This window comes from Tyto alba, unplaced genomic scaffold (genome assembly GCF_018691265.1).
Source record: "Tyto alba isolate M040663 unplaced genomic scaffold, T.alba_DEE_v4.0 Super-Scaffold_48, whole genome shotgun sequence".
Taxonomy (NCBI): domain Eukaryota; kingdom Metazoa; phylum Chordata; class Aves; order Strigiformes; family Tytonidae; genus Tyto; species Tyto alba.
Genome location: NW_024881324.1, coordinates 12,697,957 through 12,720,311, shown reverse-complemented (window position 1 = coordinate 12,720,311; position 22,355 = coordinate 12,697,957). Strand labels below are relative to the sequence as shown.

The window sequence follows — 22,355 nt, the reverse complement described above, 5'->3', positions numbered from 1 at the left end:
ACCTGGGTGGCGAGACCTACTACACCCTCAGCAAGTCTGTTGATAGGGAACACTGCAAGGAATGGCTGCTACACCAAAGGCTGTACATGAAGAGAGGCTAAGAAAGGTGGGACAGTTCAGCCTGAAGATGGGAAGGCTTATCCATGTGTATAAATGCCTGGTTAGGAAGTTGCAGGGAAGAAGACAGAGCCAGACTCATCTCAGTGGCCCCCAGTGACAGGACAGGAAGCAATGGGCATGAATTGAAACACAGGAAATTCTGTCTGAACATCAGAAAACATTTTTTCCTGTAAAAATGGCACAAGTTTCCCCGAGAGGTTGTGGAGTGTCCATCCTTGGAGATATTGAAAACCCAGATGGATGTAGCCCTGAGCAACCTGCTGTAGCTGATCCTGCTTTGAGCAGGAGGGTTGAATGTCTTCCAGAGGTTCCTTCCAGTCTCAACGATTCTGTGATATAAGCTTCAGACATAAATGAACATAATTGTTTTCCTTAGATTCCCTCTTGGTAACGGATTATGGAAATCATATAAAAGAGGTTACAACAATAGGCTCAGTCATTTCCTCCACAGCAGAATGGGTTTATTACAGCTTTAATATAAAGACTTCCAGAGATTAAGTTATTAATGAGACATGTTGATGAGCAGCTATGCTGATGAGTTGAAGATATCACTGACACAAATCCGGTATATTAACACTGAATAGGACAAGTATCTCCTGAATATAAGAATATAGAGGTCATGTTCACTGCTTCAATCTGAGGAGGAGAGGCTTGCAGCCTAATAACCCACACATAATTTCTATGGAACAGAGCAGATAATCAATATATGCTACACTTCTGTCAGATAGGAGACAGGAAGAGTTTGAGGAGCAAGTTAGAGGACTGTCTTCTCCAAAAGAATACCTAGACTCCATTTCTTCTTCCTAGGATTTTTTCTTTTTATAAATCTGGCAATAGCATTTCAGTAACTTGTATGATATCTTGGCTTGTCGCTTTTTCAGCTGAACTGGATTTATTTTGGAAAGTACCTATTTGAGACAATGACTGCATGTACACAATGTAAAACCAGCCTACAAATACGAGAACTGGAGAGAAGCAGAGCAAGAAGGGTGTTTTTCTATAGATATTGAGGTATCCCTTTGAGCCTGGATCCAGACTGATCTAAGTGCCCATCCTACTCCTTTCCATTTTTAGAAATGTCCTGTCCCTAAGGAGCACAAACCTATTCCACTATGCTTAAATGTACACTGTATCGTAATATTAGTAGTGGGATCCCCTAGGGTTTCTCTCTCCACATCACAAGTGCTTTGTATTATTCAGCCTACTAACAATCCATTCATTCTATTTTACATAAGCTAGCAGTGTTCTTTAATGCACAGAGTAATAAATAAACCATAGGCATTTCTGTCATGTTTTTCACTACTTACATAGTTGACACATTAAAGACATTTGCCAGGAGAACTCACCAGACAGAGTCTTTTGTAATTTTGGTGTCCAATTTCCCCTTGTCATCCAGAAAGAAGTCCAACTGTAAATTGGCATTGTTATCATGGGCAGAAGAATAGTTGGTAATGAGTCTTGCAGGTATCCCCAAGCACCTCAGAACTGTGGCAAAGAGAAAAGTGTGATGAGAAGGACAAATATGAAGACTGCTCATGGATGACAGGATGAGAGAAACTATTAAGAGCTAGAATAAAATGGGAAAATTCAGTCAAATCAACCCAAATAGTTCCTCCTCTCTGTCTTTATATAGAATATGTTAAATATTTTATTTGGTCCCAAAATTATGAACAGTCAAGATATGCAATGGTACAATGATTATATCCTAAGTAGCTGATTACCAGTAGTTTTAGAACAGTCTTGCATAGTGACCACAATGTAGCTTTTCAGGACAAATCTAGGTGCAATTGGTCAACTGCATGACCAAATGTGGTATAAAGGAAAATAAGTTTGAGCTTGCGAGAAATGCAAAATACATTAGGTCTCCTACTATCAGTAACCCAGGAGAATCATGAGACTGTGCTAAAAAGATAATTAATAGTACTTTTGGTTGTTGTGCAGTTCTCCTATTTGACATCTGCCATCAGAAGGGATCTGGAGAACACAAAGAATAAAGCAGAAAATTATTGCTAACAAGGGGGAAAAGCTGCATTATTTGGAAGTGAAATGTCAAAGTTAGTCTGAACAAAATGCATTACATAATTTGTACTGATTGCTAAGTAACAATATTTTGGAGGCAACAGTCCCTTCCCATAAAGGATCTTAAAAAGAGGACCAAAAAAAAAAGCCACTACCCCTAAATCTCAGACCATCACAATGTATCACTGATGACTCTTCTCCCCATTTGAGAAGTGGTAAAGTTGGGAAATGCAGAAATGCTACAGCCATGTCTGAAGTGCAGTAGTGCATCATTAGGCTTCTGAGTTTGTGGTGCACCCTGGCTAATAAATAAGCATGGAGCATGGCCCCAAGGGGGGAGAGGGGCCGCAGGGTGACATGTTGTCTCAGTTTCTCCAGATGAAATATTGTGTCTCTCAGCCAAAAAAAGTTCTTGTTTTCCAATTTAGGAGCCAACTCGATTCTGCAGAAAAAAAGAGGGATTTTTTTTTTTTTTGAAAGGGAAAACATATTTATTGAAAATCCTATTTAAAAATAGCTTTGATGCTGCAATGTTGAACAGCCCTTGCTGCTTCTGCTGGGTTTTGTATATTCATTAGTGTCACTACTGCGACTCCCAATAAACTGTAACACTGCACATTCATTTCAAGTTCCTGGATGACAAATTACCTGGATGCATCCAATACCATATGTACCTATTGATTAAACTTAATTCAAGTGCCCTCCCAGGCTTCCAGCACATGAGCCATCAGGGCTCATTGAAAATAATTTGTCTGACAATTTCAAGATTAATGACCATTTTTCAGAATGTTTTAGCATTTTTAACGGATGACTATCCAGAGTGTACAATATAGTAACCTTGGAAAGCTGGACTGGTCACAGCAATAAAACATTGGCATATGAGAAAGACTCAAAATCGACTCAAAACAACCCTTTTAGTTGCACACAGCTATTCAGGCCTTTGCCATCCTCTCTTCGTAGTGGTCAGCAGCTGGATGTGTCAGTGGCTACCTATCAGATCAGTCACCAGACAACATTTTCATCTCATAATGCTCAACAAACTTTATACCTCAGCAATCCTTGCAGCAATATGAGGTGCCAGGTCTCTGACTTGACTAACTTTGCCAGCGAACCAAGTCTGGTTTTGCCCCAGGTAAGTACGCCTCTCCATTTAACACAACAGGCTCTGGGCCTCTGCTGCTTCACCCCAGTTTCACAGCTGCCTGCAGGCAAAATACAGCGCAGTGGTGACTCGGGGCCAGTGCAGGGGGAAGTGGGAGAACTGGTGTGTGTGCCTGTCTGTCATCTAGAGGAATCCAGAGGAGATGATGGGCAGAGAAGTCAAAGTGGCCTGTGGAAACCACTGCAAGGAATTGCATCCATAGGAAACGTTTGCAAGAGCCTTTCTGAACCCTTCTCGTTGTGCAGAGGCTGAGGGACATCAAGTACAGACCACACGACCTCAGGCAATGCAGGAAATAGACATCTCTCAGGTTCTTTGGATGTGGGTGATTGCTCATTATACCACAGGAATAAAATGAATCATTTCATGTGTCGAAGGACAGAGCACCTGCCAGAACCTCCCCAAATCAACAGGAACCTCTCCAGATATATGAACGAGAAGCAGAGAAACCTGAAACTGCATCCCCTGTCTCAGCTGTGAGACACGTGTGCCAGAAGAAGGCTAGGTGGTCAGAAGACAGCTTTATTTCTGAGGTCCTTAGTGTTTTGAACATCTTTTGAACTACCTCAGGTAACAAAAATAAGTTACGAAATCCAATTGTCTAGATCAGAGGAAAATTATGTACAAAATGTAACGTACATATACAGAACAGTCAAAAAGAAAGTGAAAATGCAGAGATGTCCAGGGCTGCCTGAGGGTGAAGAACCAGTCTTGTAACTTGTCATTAATTATTCAGTTTCCATGTTTACTGCAGAAGATGAGTGATTAATAACTTTCATTTTTAATAGAAGTATAATGTAAAGAGAAGTATAATGTGATTCATCGAGACAGCAACAATTGACAGTATTGACACAAGTGAAAAAGATAAAGTTTTTCATGGAAAGATTTTTTGTCATTTCCTTTTTACATCGTAAATACAAGGACCAAAGCCTAGACCCTGAGCTGTGGCTGAAAAGCACTCAATGCAAAGAAGTCTCCAAGCTTGCAGAAATACCCATTGTGTCCCCCTGGTCCTAAGCTGATCTGGTCCCCTGCCCCAATTTTTGCTTAGATGCATATGTTGTAAAAGCTTCTAAGGAAGATCATCTGGGTTTAAAAAAGGCAATTACTTTTAGTTTCTGTTCAGCTTCTTCTATTGGCCAGTGCCATAAGCATAGGAACTGCTTGACTGGCTTTACATTGGCACTTGACATAAGCATTTCTTCCAATGTTTGCCCATATTATCTGTATAATGCACATTTTTTACACTCCCAGAGTCTTTTTAACTACTAAAATGCTGCAGCGTGTTCCAGTGTATTAGCAGATGATGTTGTTAGAAAGTGCTAGACAGCAAAATGAGGGGACAAGTCCAAAGCTGCTTTCCCTACTGGGTTTTACAACCTGCAACACCCATTTGCTGCAACATTGAAAGTCCAGTTTGAACAAGTGCGTTTAGACTTAACCTAGCAGTGCTAGACAATTCATAAATGAGGTCAGAATTTTCCTCATTGCTCTGGCTCACAAACTCCACAGAAAATGTTAACAGTGCTCAGTAAACGGATGCTGGACAATGCATGTCAATTTTGCTAGGAAGAATCCCTAGTAGGTGAGATTTGGCCTTTCTGGGGCAGAAACACCATCACATATCCCATATTGGGTAATAGTTTCATTTTGCAGGCCTAGATAACAAGCCCCCTGCTCATCTCAGATTTTCTAACAGAAATGTGGACTGTGCCAAAAGACTAACTTTCTCTATCCCAAACTTACCCGCATGACTCACTGAATACATTTTACTGAACCAATAAATAGTTAACAGATTTGTGTGGAAGAGCAGCCGAACTGAAGGAGATGCCAAAGGTTTATTTAAAGACCATCTATTTTAGTCATGTATTTTTAAGTATCTCTACTATTTACTCCCGAACACCACAGAGCCAGGAAGTATTTTAGTTAGTTTAACTTAAAAGCTCTCTCTGTTATGCAAGAATTGCATAGCAGCGTGGAGCTTTTCTCACTGATACCTACATGTGTTGAAGACACCAGCGAAGACCCAGCACTGGCCATATCGCACAGGTTGCTTAGAACTGTAATACTCCAAGAGAATGTCCACACTTCCTGTCCAGGCTGAAGGTGGGACACCGTAAGTGTACGTATTGTCCCAGGATCCAGCAATCACACCACTATCATCCCTGGAGTTGATCTAAAGGCAAAGGAAATGAACATTAGGGGTGTCAGAGACTGAATAATAAAGAGATCTTTAACCCAGAAGACAAAGATAGGATGGGAGAGACAATATAATCAAGTTTAGGCTAGAAGACAGAAATGTTCATTTATGAAGGTAGGAGATGAATAGAACAATCTTGCTAAGGGCCATGGATTCTACATCACTGAACAATTTTGAATGGAGGTCAGACATTTAAAAATAATGGTGAAATTAAATCACCACAGTGAGTAGCCATGTTGCCGGTTTCGTAAGTTTATTAACAGTAAACATGCTTATTGCTATGTATTTTTAATAAACATGATCAGTTATACACTGATAAGCAAGCCTTGGAAATATTAAGCTGGATTCTTTCCTAACATAGTCTGTTTTTCTGTCCCTATCAGCCCAGAGTTTTTAATAAAATCACTCCTGATTTACAGTGGATTGAGAAGAGAAGCAGTCCACTGTTATTTTTAGAGTAGAAACTAATTTCTTCAGTCCAGCACACATGAAAACAGAAGGAATTTGCTGTGTAAGTTTTTCCTGGTAAGATTATACAAAGCAAGGAGTTTTGCTGACTAATGGCTATAATGATAGGCATTAACAAGCAATAGATCTCCTAGCTGCAATTTGAACCAAACCAGTTGAGGCTCTACAAAAAGCTCATTCACTCTGTACCTTTTAATTATGCTAATGTGGAACAGCTATACGCCAGCCAAATAAATCACAATTCTCATTTAAAAGCTTTTGGCTGGATTAACTACTGTTTTATAATTAGAAAATCGACTTTCTGTGAACCCTAGGACTGAATAAAGATAAGTATTCAGAGTCATAACCAAAGGGTTAAGGGGTTGTGCCCATCTCACTGTTGTGGGAGACATGCCAAGAGAAGAGGCACTTCAAGGACAGGGCAGCATGTTGATCTTCATCCTCTCCTCTGGCTCTAAAGACAGGAAGAAGGGGGCAACTCCTCCTGTTCTGCAATGTCAGGAAACCTCAGAAGGATCCCAGCACAGGGACATCTCCTCAGGCAAGCTCAACTCTACCACATTTCTACTTAAGCAAGAAAGAGGGTAAGGAACATAGGTGGGACTGGGACTTCAACACCTATTGGCCATTTCTTACTGAGGTTCAGATTTCAGCTGGCCAAAACTCTCACCCAGCTATGGCCTAATCCTGCAGATTAGACCTAAAGTCCATTGAGTCCTGGATTTTCATTGGTGAACTTCTCCACCTCTGTAAAATGATTGTGTAGCTCAAAACTTAAGTAATATCCAAGCCCTCTTTGGGTTCATAAACTCTGTACTATTCTGCACTTAGGGCTTCCATGCTCTCTACATGAGGGACCCTTTACATCCACTAGCCCAGTGACGAGTGAAACACATTCAATTCTTACCTCTATCTGAAGGTCTGAAGCCATATTTCTAATGTCTGGGGTGAAAGAACTAACCAAAAGGTTAAAAGAGAAAGAGAAGTGGGAGTGTTCTCAATATTTCTTGCTGAAGCTATTCTATTTAATGTGATGCTATGCAAGATTCAGCATGTGGCACTGAGAGGCTGGAGATCCCATTTCAATGTCATCTAAGACAAAGAGCTCATTCTCTTAAAGCCTGGGCAAATGCTGTAACAAGTGGATTAAAGGATCATTCATCTCCAGTAGCCATATTTTGTGGACAGTCTATTTTAGTAGCTGACTTGGGAGAACATCTAATGACGCTAGCTCGACAAATAGAGTATTATTCTGGGAAGCAGAAGGCATCAGTTCAGACCTCTGTAAGGCAGAGGAGGGGACTCAGCCTCTGCCTTCCACATCCTGGATAAGACTTCCATCTTGAATATTACGGATGGGGCTGCTCTTGCACCCACAGCATGACTGCTGGTGTCTAGCAGCTGGAAAGAATGGAGATGTGGAAAGTCTCCTCCTTATTCTTTGCTTCTGGTTATGACAAGTACTTTCATTCTGTGTGGGGTAAGTTTTGCAGACCCCATGTCTAAGAGGACAGTGTTTTCTTCTGGGGCCAAGATAGCACACATAAATGTTCTCAGCCTAACTGGGCCACTTGAGGCTTAAAAATCAGACATGGTAACACCTATCATTGCAGTGTGCTAAGACTCAGCTGAGGTTAGTGCTAGAATCCACATAAAGTCTCTCAGTTTCCCATCCCGAATTTCATGCATCATGCCGTCTTACTGTCCATGGCAGAAATAGCTTTCTCAATTATCTCAGCTACCGGAAAGCGAGCACAGTGCCACAAGAAATGCCATGATGCCTGGAGTGCAATGTCTAAAAGTGGCTTCTTACCAGAGAGGTACCATTATCAGGAAAAAGCAATGCACTGACATAAATATTTCACCTTTAGTGGAGTGAAACAAAATGCCAGACCCCAGAGGTCAGAATGGACAATTGATCTGGCACTTGTTGGAGTGAGCACGTTGGGGAGTGAGGGCCATTTAAATCAGCCCGGCTTTGATTTACGAATCACTTCTGACACACGTTAGGCATCCATGACATACCACTGCAGAGGCAACGCGGCAGATTTTGATTGGGTTTCCACGCCCAGAGAGCTCCAGTTCCGCCTTGTCCATCAGGAACAGGCAAGCATCCAGAATGTTTTCTTCAAACTAGATAATAGAAAATAAAAAGGGAAACAGAGGGAAAATTGAGTCACTTTTTATTCTGGAAAGCAAAGACAAAGTTATCTTTCATTGTTGTTATAATAACTGATTTGCTTTAAAATTAACTGGTCAAGTCAAAGTTCTGTGTTTAAAAATTCAAGTTTTCTTCTAGAATGATTGCCCATGTATGGCAAAAAAATATGAGAGGTTGTGAGGGAAAAGAGAGTGTAATTTTCAATTCAATTTCAGCCCAGTTTCCAGAAGGTTGAAATGACAACACAGCCTTTCTGACAGGACATAAAATTTTAAGTGCTAACAAGTATATAATAGGAAGATATTACAATAATAACTACAAGAAGCTAGTCTACTTGTAAAGGACTTTATGTCCTTCACAGATGCCAGACCTGTTAATGTCAGGACTTCTCTGACACAGTCAATGCAATGCTGGGAAGTTGAACAATAAGTGTTTTGCCAAAGTTAATTTGAAGACTCTTACACTTTAAAATTAATTTTTAAATCTGTTTAAAATTGACAAGCCAAAAGTTGATTATATACATTAATCCTGGTCTATGAAACTTAGACATCAAAAACACCAAGTGACCTAAAGTAGTCTTCAAAAATAGAGTGAAAAGGTACAGTTTCTTCGATCCAGCATGAACAAGCACAAGAATGAATTGAGGGCAGAGGTGCCTAAATAGGCCAGAAACCGTTTGTCACAGAACCTGCCCTGCAATGTATTTCATTTTCCTTAGGAGAAACTGCATAGCAAAGGAAAATACCTCTGTCCCCTGGAAAACGATAAGAGACAGGGAGGCACACATTAATAAAACAAATATCTTCTAGATACACAATCTTATATTAACATCCAAGGCTGTGAAAGAAACTCCACGGAGCTCATACCCTTGCTGTGTTAGGTTTTATATTCTATGCTTGCATCCTTAAAGATATGATTTACACTATCAGGATTTTTTGCTCTCATACTGCTGCTAGGGCTGGATTGATTTTGCAACTGTCTCCAGCCTGGCTTAGGGCTCCTTGTCAGGTGAGAGCGATCTAAGTTTTGCCTCCTGAAGGAAGTGAGCAAGAGCCCAGGCCAAGCTGCTGATTTGGCAACCCAGGGAGAGGCAGAGAAGAAGGAAAATTGAAACCAGAGAGATGAAAAGGAAGCCCCGAAGTCAAGGCTGTTGCTGATGCTGCAGGGAAGAAGGGAAGTATGGGGGGTGACATCCCAGGCAGCAGCTGAGCTCTGGTATAAGCCAAGAAGGTGGGGGCATCACCGTGTATCACCACCCTCAGCCAATTCCTGGCCAAGGAAAGCCCTTTTCTTTGCTTCTGCCTTGAGCCTGCCTGGCTCTCATTGCTCAGGGTACCACTGCCATATGGATCCTTTTCAGCAAACGTCCTCCAAGGCAACACCCCTCTCTCACCATCACTCACACCTGCATTGAATTGCTTTCTCTGGAGCAGATGTTCACTAGTGAGTAACATCTTATAGTCTGAGAAAAACTGAATTCATGGTGTTTGGGCAGATAGGGAAGGAGGGGTCAGTGTTTCCCGGGGACATACTCCTAATATTATATCATCCCTGGGAAGCAGAATAATTGCATGGTAAACTCTCCAGTCCAATCCACTGGCATGTGATGTAAATAATCTCTGGTGAATGACCATTCTGTGGAGACTCTCCTTCCCAAGCAGAATCCTCATAACAGACCATGTAAACTCTGGGCCCTCATAGCAACCCTTCCTGCTTCAAGTTCACATTTCTTCTGGTTTGGCCCAATGATTTATCACTTTCACCAGGATCAAAATCTGCTTTCTGCACTTCAGGTCATCAGCAGTGCCTAAAACCTGAGTTACATCAACAAGAAGTTTACTCTGTAAATTAAATATTTCTCATCTACAGTTTATGAGATGCTGTCAATCTTGCCAGCATATACAGAAAGAATAAAGAGGAAAGAAATTACTATCAGGGTTGTTGCCTTCCACTTTATCATTTACAAAATTACATGAATGCTTGTGAAATAACTGGATTAACATGAGAAGATCTAGAACAAGCTGTAAAGTCTAGCTGCTTTACACTGTTACAGTAGTGTAGGATGCAGAGTAACCTTAACTCTAAAGCCAGTTTTACTCTTCTTCACTATACAGGGATCTAAAAAACATTAAATCAAACTAAATCAGCTTCCTGCTCTCACTCTTGGCATGAAAATGATATCGAGAGGGAAGTGGAATAGAAGCATAGCACTTGTGAGGCTGAACAGCCCTAAAATGTCAAAGGAACCTGAGCAGCAGTCGGCAGCCAGGACAGGTGAGCGAACCTGGGTCAGGCGCAGACACTGCCTGCTCAGCACAGGTTGAAATGGAAATAAGCCAAGTTCAGGACCAAGGAGCTTTGGCAGAGGCACCTGGGAAAGACTGCAGATGAAAAACAAAGCTTGAGAAAACACACAGGCAAAGGGGTTCTGTCTGCACACGGACATGATTTGTGTTACAGAGCAATACATTTAGTCAGGCTGGCGTTCAGTGGGCATCTTCTCTCATGCTCACCTGTTTCTAATAGGTGACCTTCCGTTTAAATCAAAGTAAGAGGACCTTTTGCACTGGTTGAATTAGGGCTGTATTTCTAACAGTTGGTTGCAGGCTGGTGTGATCACACATTGCCTATGGTCTGATCTGACCAAATGCATGTGCCATAAAATTACATTTGCACAGTGGACTGCAAAGCTAATGCAGCTCAATGTGCGGACACAAGACAACTCACAATGGAAACAAGAACTCTATGCCCACCTGTTTTAATTTATTTTTCTCACAGAAAAAAAAAAGGTTAAATGATCAGTCTAGCATCCAACTTCTGACATTTCTCAGCTAGAGAATTCCTATGTGTCTAGATTTCTTCCAAAGCCAAATTTCCCCTCAAACCCCTGTGGGCTTTTCTGAGTGACTAGCTAGTTATGCTTTCGTAGAAGACAGGAATCACAGTAATGTTACAGGGAACACATCCATCCTCATTCATTTTCAACAGGTCTGTTGTTTTTTCTTCCTTGGTCCATTTTTCTTGCCTTTCCTCCTCTCATGTTGATGTTAAAGCCAGCAGCTGTGAGAATCATCTCTCACTAGTAACCCAGTTTTGAACTGTATGTTCCTTTTAAATTTACAGCCTGAGTTAAAGCTTCCAGCTGTCATTGTTCAAAGCAGTTTTTTAGCCTAAGACTATTACCATGCACAAGTCTGTCTATATTTTTGGATATGGCCATATACCTTTCACCTCTCTGTCTGTATGTGGCCTTATGCTTTTTACTTACACTGTTGTACAGGGCTATATATCACAAATTCAAAATGTATACATGTATGTTCTATCCATAATACAGGCCTTGCTGCTAGTACTTTTACTTACTTACAGCAATGCACTTATTCTTAACATCCAGAATTGCTGAAAATAAGACAGCTGCTTTTTTAAATGGTTGGAAATTGTCAGGGTAAGGTCAGGAACATCACATCCTCTATCTCGCTGAAAGTGAGGGAACGAGAAGAATATTTCTCCATTGCTTTGCAGTTTGAGATGTCTGTTACACCCATACAAAATGATCAATTCCATTAAAACTCTTGTCTTGGGCCCCCTTAGATGCATCTACCACACTCAGTTTTCACACAGGCAAGTGATAGCAAAAGGTGCACCACAGCATAGTGTGGAAATGAGCTCCTCCAATTTCAGACAACACAGGAATGAAAGTACATGACAAAGAGCTATGGAACAGCCCTAACCTCCCAGACAGAACTACCTCCTAGTAAAACCAAATAAATAATGCAGTTTCTCAAGGGAGCCTGGTGTTTTGTGTCAGGAAGGTGCCACACTTGCAGAATATAAGTACCTCGGGCCAAGCCACCATAGGCCATAAATTTATCATCTTAGGACATAAATCCAGCAGCTGGTTTAAGCAGCAACTTCTACCTCCAGCCACTCATTCCCCTCTCTCCCTCCCCCTTCCATCTGTCATAGAGTGAATCCCAAATCTGAGAACAGAGAAAGCCCAAAAAATAACCCAGGGTGAAAAAAAAAAAAAAAATCAGGGATATGCTTGCTTATTCAGCTAGATCAGCTCTTCAGCCTGATTCACTGCATGGCTTCACAAGCACTTGCAGGGGGAAGGAAGGGCCAGGAGGGGGCATTTTTGGTCAACTTAAATGCACACCCAGCTTTGGCCTCAGGATCTGGTTCCACTTCTCTTATATCAGAGGCAGCATCAGCTTATGGAATTGCTTTCCCCCACTACCTTATTTGAAGGTTATTTTTATCTCAGCCAGGATGACAGTCAGACCCCACAAACAACAGCACTGACACAGCCAAAGGAATGGTGCAGAGACAAGAACTCCCTAAGGCAGTGCAGCTGCAGGAAAAAAGATTATACTGTACCCTTAAATAAGGTAACAAGAGAGATGTGAGTTCAAAGAGCTCTCCAGGGCAAGCACACTGGCAATCCATCCAGCTCAAGCTTTGAGATTGTCTTTAGCTGAGGGAAAGAAAGCAAAGCAAGGTGGCCCCTTCTGCAAGCTTGTACTGGGTAGGTCCACAAAAACTGAATGGATCTTTCACCATAGCAATAAGGAAATACTACAATACTTTCTCAATTGTGCTGTTCCGAAAATCCAGGAGGTGAGATGAGTAGAGTTCACCATGTCCAATAACTGTCCATTGGAGCCCCTCTGAGTAACATCTAGGGTTAATTTTGTTCATTTTGATTCTGCTTGTTAATGCCTTTTTCCTGTTCTCACACAACTTGACTCTTTCATCCCGTAGGGATTTTCAGGCTGGTTAGTGCTTACAAGCAACTTGAGGTAAAACAGGCAAGCAGTAAGTCTGATGTTATTGAAGGCACACCAATACTGCCCACCAGCCTGGCAGGGGATGTTACCCCTGGGCTGCAAGAGGCCACTGGACACTGGTGTTGTCTAGTCCAGGCCGCAAAGGGAGAGGTCCCCCCCTTTGCCACTGTAGTGAGGAAATGTAGAACTCTGGGATTAAATTCCAGTCTGTCAGAGGATCCCTGTGACAAACTGACCCCCAAGAAGATCAGAATTATTTCCACCAAAAGGAAGAGCCAAAAAGCAATACAATCTATTGCTGAAAAAAGAAAAACAAACAAACAAACCACAAACAAAACAAAATGACAAAAACCTCCTCTACTCTTTCACCAAATTGGTTTGATCCTGAAGCAGTGACAACATAGCAGCAGAAGTACTGCTGCCCTGTGGAAATCTCAGCTAATGATTTTAACTTTCAGTAGGCAGCCTCTTAGTATCTGAAATATGCCCCTAAACCAAGATTTTTAAATGTTAGCTATTATAATATTGCTTTGCTGAATTAGGCATATACCCACTTCATACAATTTTAAAATTATGCCCCTTGCCTTTCTGAAGGAGAGATCGATAATGCACTCCAGAGCCCACAGTCTCAACCACAGTCTGTTGTGAATTAAACTCACTTGCTGTCTTACTGGGAGCCGCCAGAGGAGATCTAAATAGCTCACCTGACCGTAACTCCAGCTTCTTAACTTTATGTTGTCGATGGTTCCATGGAAAACAATACCAACATCATTCAGGACATATTCTTCCCTTTCCTTCTCATCATCCAGATACACGGCATCCTCTGTATCAGTTTACCGAAAATAAATGTTAACACAGTTGCTTAGTTTTCATATGGGACAGATAAAAAAATCTTAGTCTATAATACAGTCATCTTTGATGAAAAGTACCACTCTTCCATCAAACAAAGCACTACCTGCTTCAACAGAGTGCAAGAATAGTGGTAGTGACCCCAGTTAGGAATACAATACACAACTTAAAAGTATAGAAGATGGAAAAATGCTGACAACTCCTGCCTGTTCTCAGGATCTGTAAAGGATGATTAAAATGCCATGTCTTATCAAGAATTTTTATGATTACTGTGTACCACTAATTTAAAAGTTGGAGCACCATGACGCAATTCTGCATCTGCACAAACAGATCAAAGAACAATTTCAAATTTATTAATGTTAATGGAAAACAGCTCAAGTCAAGAGATCTAAAGAAAAATCTGTAGTGTATTAAAAAAAATAGAATACAGTTTTATAATGTATAAACAGAAGAGTTTGATTGCATTTTTTGTACGTAAGTTATTGACTAGAGTATCCCTCCCCCTTGTAGCTTGACTGACCAGATAATATAAGAAGAAATTCAAGTGTCCAAGTGAAAACTTGAAGTAATTGGAAGAAATTTTTATCAAAATGTATACAAAGGATATATCCTAGATTGGTCTTATATTGAGGGTCAAGAGCATATGCATGGACCCTCAGCCTGCAAACATGATTCACACACATGAATAACCCACTATTAACATTCATAAATAACCCTGAATGACATGAAACTACCTGGGCGTTCACAGGTAAGTATGAAGAAGGTCATGATTCTGTGATGCTAGAATAGTTGAGGATTTCTTTCCTGTACCAATGCTTGTATTTTGAAACTAAGAGATACAGTTTAACAACTAATAGTATGGGAATTGATTAATTTAAGGAAATCAGTAATGTGGCACCAGATCGCAAATTAAAGGGAAAAAATAACCTCTGATAGTTTGATACAGACAAGTACAAAACTACCACTCACTACTGCCATAGTGGATTTCTTCAACATCCCACTACAAATTACTAGAGGACCATTTCACTTTTAAAAGCCTATTGATTTGTTGTATTTTGTTGAAATGCAAATCAGGTTTGTACTTCCTTGTAAACCTCATCTTCAAAAGCTTCTTCATTTGCCCATAAAACTGCAATTTGGCTGAAAATAAGCTAAAATCTGAGTCCTCTGAAAAAATCAATGACAGAACTCACACTGTCTTCAGCTAGGTTGAGGCTTTTGCCAGTCTACACACCTGATCCTGTTGGAAGTTTTGTCTTCTCTGAAGATATATTTATATCTCTATGTCTATATATACAGAAGGAATTATGCATAGATATGTAACATAATGACCTCCACATTGGTGTGCAAGGAATGATAGGGAAACAGGTGTTAGATGTAAGAAACCTTTATTGCATTTGAGGAGATCAGTGCCTGTCATTACGCTTTTGATGGGGTTGCTGTACAGGTTCTGCAGACTACGTCCAAATCCAAGCAAACAGAGAAGCAGCAGGTTTTACTGGATTTTCCCTAAGGTGGGCAGGTCTGAGACCTGCTCTTGCATTTGGTGGGGTGGTGGTATTTGCCCAGCTGGGATATCAAGAAGTTTCTTTATCAGCTTGTCACTACCCATGATCTAGTCAACCTGTATCCAGGCACAAAGTGGAAGACCGAGTTTATTATATTCAGGGGCTATCAGGTGAGAGAGAACACTAAAACTTGTCAGTGAATCAAAAAGCTGTAGTTATTTATGCCAGCAGGCACTCTCATACTTATGAAACTGTATATTACATTACTTTTTCGAGGACCAACTCCCAGCTCTAAATAAGTTCTCTATAACACACCACTAAAAATTGCAGATGTTACAGATCATCTAGGCTCTGTTTCATTAGGCTGTATCTGCCTGATTTGCTGATTGAACAATTATATGCATTCGCTCACTGAACTTTGGATTTTATTAAAGCAAATCCACAAAAATGGGACAGAGAATTCATTTAAAGAAGAACTCACATCTTTTTCTGTACAGTTACATATTCAGTGGCGTGTGTGCATATGCCTTCTTGACAGCTGTTCCTTTCTTTCAGGGATTGAAAATATCAATATTGGTCTGGTTGGTATCAACTGAAATGCATATGTTATTTGGAGACTGCGTGATCACTGCTAAATCAGATGACAGTTGATGAACTTCTCTGTCAATTATTCTAAAATATCTGTATTTTTTGATGAAGTAAAAAGGTCTTCTGTGTTTCACAGAGAAGCCAGATGCTTTGGTTTTTGACAGCTTTCACTACCCTTGAGACTGTTTAGAGAAAAACATGAGGTATTTGTGACTACTTTGATGCTAAGTGTGCTCTACATAGTACAATTCCTAATTATTTTGTGCAAGTGGAAACTCACATCTGACAAACAGAATTCCACGGAAATGTGCTGGGTTTGTTTGCTCTTTTTCTCTAGCAGTTTAGGGAGTTTTTTTTACTCACTTCTTTTATCCTGGGAAATTACCAAGACACTAGCAATGCTACAAAGAAGCAAATTAGCCTCAATGCTTCTCTGAAGATGAGTAAGATGAAAATACACTTCACAGGAAGACAGTACTGCAGGTGAGGAAAAGAATCCCGCTAAACACAGACTGCTTGTAAAAGAGATGAGGAATGCAGGGCAGCCCTTTCAATTTGGGAAGGTGGATGAGCAAGAAAGGACTCTCCCTACTATGGGGGGACCCCATCCCTAGCACAGCAACCGCCTGGAGCTGGAAATGTTATTTCTTTGCACAGACAGGGATGGCTGAGCACAGCAGCACCAGCAGGCTGGAGACCACAGGCTTGCCCTGAGCACCCAGCCTCCCTTCAACATGCTTCCCTGGGAAGCCAGGGATGCAAGGCTGGGCCTCGCTGGAACCACAAAACTCCCAGGGATCTACCTGGGAAGAGGACAGTGCTGTGGCAAACACAGAGCTGCAAAGGCTAAATACAGTTATCTACAAAACCCACTCCACCCAGGACCAAGATCAGTACGCTGCTTTGCAACTGCTGGTGCTTGACTACATTAATGTAGCAAAAGGATGAAGTTCTGTGTGAATTTTACCCATGTGGAATCTATGATACAAGAGATCAAATTTAAGATTTAGCTAGAAGTGCAAGAAAATGTTATTGGGCCAAATTTGGATGACTGGCAACACGTGAGAGGCGTCCAAAGTCAAGCACATGTTACTAATCCTCACACTCTATCAGGACAGTTAAGCAGAAGAAGTGTGCAGCTGACTCACTAAAGTTGCAATATATTTAATTGCTTCAATAGAATGCACTTTGCAGGAGGCTTGGGTGAATGAAACACACACATCAGCCCACAGGGTCTGTAACTTACTCAGATACACTACGCATCTCCACCTGCGAGAGAGGCATCCAAGTCAACACAAGGCCTTTTCCCAATAAGCACTGAATGTTAACCAGCAGAAAGTTTCTGGGACTCAGCGCCTCCTTAGGAAGAGCTCCCAATACCCAGATCAAAGGAGCCCTTCTCTGCTTTCATGTAGTCTGATACTGCTACGTGTTAAGTTTAACTCCAAGAAGTTATCCTTAACTACTTGCCATTTGTATCTTCTGTTTCAGGACCGAAGAGGTCTCTGCATGCCCAAAAGCACATCTGTTTTTCCCAACTATGTTAGCTGGCTGAAGACAAGATGCTGCTTCTCCTCACAGGCTTTTCCTTGCTTATTAAGTAATGCAAATTTCACCTGAGACTCTGAAATCTCAATCCACTAGTTTGCTGACTTCCTAGGTGTTTGGGGCTGGTCTATACAATTTTTCAGGATCAGGCCCTGCATCTACATTCTTAAAGTGTTCTTGGTGATCAGCATTAAATGTAGCTAAGGGAATTAAAATATATAAAAGCATCTGATGATTTTGGAAGCAGAGTACCCTGTGGCTTGACTGGTGAAGTATTCAAACTTGTTGTGAAACAGCAGAAAAAAGAACACAGCCCTGGCTGGGAAGATATGTCAAAACTGAGCTACAGCAAGAAAAAGAGTAATAAGAACGGGCACAAATGCCTCTGTCTTAAAGGAAAGCTCATACTGACACATTGATGTTTCTCCAAAATGATGAGTCGGAAAGCTGCGCTAGACACTGACAGAACCCATACTCTGCTCCCTGCAATAACAATCCCCATTCATTCCTGGCATCAGCCTTCTCTCTTTTTAATGAGGCTTTTCACTCAGACTTTTCTGCTTAGCTATTAACCCAGCAAACAAGCCTGGGAGATTTTCAAACTATTGTCTTCTCTGTACTTTAACTGCCTGAGATTTTATACCCTTTTGTCATTCCACTGAACAATTTTTTCCAGCCAGGGGATAAAGCATGGAGAAACAGTCCCTGGTTTTCTAAGACAAGGAAAGGGGGAAAAGGCAGATATAGGAGCCAATTAGCCCAAACTACCTAGAAGTAAAAAAAAAAGTAGGGGCAAGAAATAAGAATAAATCAAAATCCAAATACAAATGAAGCATGCAGAAAACAAAAACTACAATAGTCAGCAAGGAACAGGACCTGAAGTCATTGAGACACACCTGAACACATAAGCTGGAGACAAAAATGTGTTTCTCCTGGGGCGACCCCAACTTGCCTCCCTTGGGCCTGGGGGCACACAGAACATCCTTTTGCTTTCCTGAAGCAGAGCTTTTCTGTCTGCCTTGCCAATGTCTGCTGCTGGAGGCAACTGCTTGCATGTCTTGCTCCCTGTGGGTTTTCTCCCATGTCGTGGTTTTAATCTTGCTGGCTTTTGGCCCCATTCAGCTCAGGTGGTGGTGGTGGGGGGCACAGGAGAGCCCTTGTGCCAAGAACAGAGGTAGATCAGTCAGCACACAGGACTGGTGGGGAAGGAGAAGTGAAGAAGGGATCGATTTTCCCCTTCCCACTCTCTGATCAGCACTTTTCATCAGCCTGTGTGATCCCAGTCACACCACAGTGGGGAAGTCATGCCCACCACGTCACATTGTTTTTCCACATTAGGGTTGTATGCAGCCCTAGCTGGTTGTATGCTAGTCATGAGGCAACCTGATGCAATTCAAGAAGCTTTTCTTTGGGGTTTATCCATTCCAAAGAGGTGCTGGGCCACTGCAGAGTCACCATGCTAGCTAACAAACTGGCTGTTACGATACCCAGGACTAAAGCCAAGGGATGCTCTATCTTGGGGCAGAGAATTGCACCTCCCTAGCTGGAACTGTGACAGGCTGGTGATGCCTTCACAAACCTTGAGCAGTTTTGTCTGCTCATCAGAGGGCCTTATCTTTGCTAATGTCTCCTCTCTGTTACACACTCTCCCTCCTCTCCCAGACTAAATTCTTAGCATGCTGCTCTAAGATACCTACCTCTATGCTGCTTTCAGAAGTGTCTCACGGTGTTGCGGGGCCTTGGGCCTTGCCCTTCCCTCCTGTTCCTGCTCAACTAACTACGCTTTACTCAGCATTAACATATATCTTCCTAAATAATGTATAAACTAATCACTTCTTATATTGCCTTGGACCAGGGGCAAGTAATGAATTCAGCACAAATCATTCAATGTACTGACAGTAGTACAGCTGAATAATGGACTCAATTAATAAATGCTAAACTTACTCATCACTCGGTAGGATGGTCCTTGTTTCGTATAAAATTATTTGATGCAAATACTATGGTAAAAAAATTGAAAGATGAAGGAAGGGTGGCGGGAGAATACTAAAGTTATCTGGTGACCTAAATATATAGCAATATATATGACTTGGAGCCTTACAAGTGTTGGAAGCTGAAACACAGTGATGCAGTCTGTCAGAAGGCTGAGCCAAACCTCTCCAGTCCTCCTTGCCCTCTCCTTAAAGTCACACATGGAGTTCATTCGGTAAAATACAATCCACCAGCATAAGGGCTGATTTTACGTAGGATCCAGGGAGATTAAAAAAAAAAAAAAAATTGTTCTTCCACCCACTGGATTATAAAAAAAAGGCTCATTTGGAAAATGCTCTGTTCCTCACAGAAGACAGGGTCTCTGGTAACCCATCACCACTAAAGGGGAAGTTATAAGGGCAAATGTGTAGTGGCAGGAAGGCACCACCAGTGATGCCACAGCAGGTTGACTCCATCCAACCTGTGCAGGAGCAGCAGCTCCCACTGAATTCCTGCAGGTGAAAGCTGCAGATGTTCAATCCTAAGTGTGGCAATCAGCAATGTAATTCAACAGAGTATAGGACACTGCCACATCCTGCCCCACACTAAATCCTGGAAAAAAACATGTCCCTGTTGACTTGTCAGTTCAAGGAACACACAGGCAGACAGGAGGCTCACTTTGATGCCTAATAAAGTCAGAGCAAAGCCTTGGGGCATATTTACTAGGAGAAATGAAGTATCATTGCACTGCCCAAGCTGGTAAACATAGGCTTGGCCTCATAGAACTGCAGTGTGCAGCTACAGCTCAGGCACAGTTGTGCAGCAGGGAGCCCTGCTCACACAGGACTATTCCCCATCAGAAAGACTTGCCTCCTGTCAGAGTTACTATGTAATTTTCAGACCCAAACTGGCATGTCTCCAATCTCTTTGCTACCAAGCTCCCCTTCTTGGACCACCCCCTCCCCAAACCTGGTGAGCCTGGTAGTAGAAAGTGTGAAACTTTGGTACTCTGATACAGTACTTACGCTGGCACCAGGGGTTGAACAGGATGTAAGTGTCGGTTGCTGCGTTTCTCTGTGTCCGGAGGATGCCAAAGGGAGTCTCGACAGCAACGTACAGGCGGAACTTCCCAATGATGCAGGTGGCAGAGGACATGATGGACAGACAAATGGAGTTGTTCTCCTTGTGGATAATCTTGGCTCCCCACTCGCCAGGTTTCAGCACATTACCTACTAGGATTTGGATGTAGGTGCCTTTATTTTGCTGTGGGTAGCGACCTGGAGAGAGAGGTGAAAAGGTTCACCTGGTTTTGACAGTTTCTTAATTTCCTGGAAGTCCTCTGTTCCTTTCTCTTATTTTCAACAGAGAAGGCAAGTTTTAGTGGGCGTAAACCACGCACCTCCCTCATTGCTTCACACAGTGCCTGGTCACTTGGCCGTGCAGCCCCATGAGTACATGCACCACCTCCCAGCAGGCAGCCTGTGCAGACACCCCCACCCATCTCACGCCAGCAAGCTCCAGTCTCGCCACTTTGGGCACTGCCAGGAGTGTAGCCCTGGCTGCGTGAGCGAGGGCTGTCCCAGGCTTTCCTTCTTCACCACTGTTGGTCCTAGTCCAGTAAGCTGCACTCCAGCTTGCTCCTTGCCTTGGTGTCAGCTACACCATGGGAAAGTTTAAGTAAGAGCCCCTTCCCTAGCTCACATGCACCCACCACCCTCATCACTAGCATGCAAGTACCCACTGGGGCATGGACATTGGCTCTGGGGCTCTTTAGCAGAGCAGAACTTCATTCTTCTCACTGCACTGACAAGCAGAGACCAAGTGGTCTTTCGTGCATGTCCACACAAATGGAGGAAATACAAGTCAGTCCAGCAGTAGATAACCAATGCTCCATTCCTCCTGAGTGTCTGCTCCTCATGGGTGGAGCAGGAACCAACTCTGGACACCCAGAGTACAGATGAGTACATATGGGTTGGATAGCCAAGCGTTGTCTGTAAGCAACGGGTCCCAAAGTACGACACATCTCCAAAGCATAACACGCCTTCAAAGTACCCCACGTGACAGTCTACCTCATAGTAAGACAAGTCACACACCAGAGAAGCCTATTTTGCTCTGCCAACTATAAAAAGCATCTAGACGGCTACATGTAAACATGTACACTGCCAGTTTTCAAAGTTGTGTGAGGATCCACCCTTTGAGCCTGAGGTAGAGCCAAACTATGTCTGGAAGCCAACCAGCAGCGTAGACAGAAAAGACACTTGTGAGAAGGCTGAGTTCCTTATCTCATTCTCAAATCTATTATTTGTTTCATATTTTAGGCTGAAAATAAGACTCATTCAAAAATAGAGTAACGAAAACCAACGATGGCAGACAGAAAGACATACTTCTATGTTTTTCATTCCTACTCTTTAAGAACTTCAAAATTAAACTCACAAGGGCGTTGAATTTCCTGCTTGCTTATTTTTATACAGATGATGTAGAGATAATCCCAGATCTGAACACTGCTACATTCTGGGAAAGGACAACTCTAGCTTTGAATCTGAATCTTGTAAGCTGCCATGACACCCATGTTTCTAAGAAATCTGGGGCTACTGTACTTCATCCAAGATATTATTCAGTGCACGTGAATTTCCGTTTTGCAGATGTTCGGTGCACCTAAATAGCCAACTTTGTCCTGTTGGCCAGGGCTGCTGTAACCCATGAAACCCATTCAGATCTGTGAGGGACATAACAGAAGAGAAAGACCTACAGAAGAATAAAGGACTAGCATAAGAGAGCAAAATCAATAGAAAACACTAGAAGATAAAGCACTGGACACTTCAAATATAAGCTGTCAAAGGAAAGCCAGTCTAGAGAGAAGAGCCTGTAGAGGTAACAGAGATGAAGAGTCTTGTGCCTGCTAACAATTGCGATCTGAGAGCTGAACATATTCTTGTTCTTTGTAGTGCAGCTGGGTATGACCCAGCTTGCCTCTACA

At 42.1% G+C, this 22,355-nt stretch overlaps 1 protein-coding gene across 2 annotated transcripts in view; it reads right to left on the bottom strand.

The window, feature by feature from the left end:
- Positions 1 to 22,355, bottom strand: part of F13A1 (coagulation factor XIII A chain) — a 63,839-nt gene that overhangs the window by 21,227 nt on the left and 20,257 nt on the right. For both annotated transcript variants that reach the window (XM_042806937.1, XM_042806936.1), the window contains exons 4-8: positions 20,404 to 20,655; positions 13,622 to 13,740; positions 7,995 to 8,102; positions 5,303 to 5,477; positions 1,467 to 1,605 (exon numbers count right to left, since the gene is read on the bottom strand). In XM_042806937.1, coding sequence (XP_042662871.1) covers positions 1,467 to 1,605; positions 5,303 to 5,477; positions 7,995 to 8,102; positions 13,622 to 13,740; positions 20,404 to 20,655 — 793 coding nt within the window. The remainder of the gene's footprint in view (positions 1 to 1,466; positions 1,606 to 5,302; positions 5,478 to 7,994; positions 8,103 to 13,621; positions 13,741 to 20,403; positions 20,656 to 22,355) is intronic.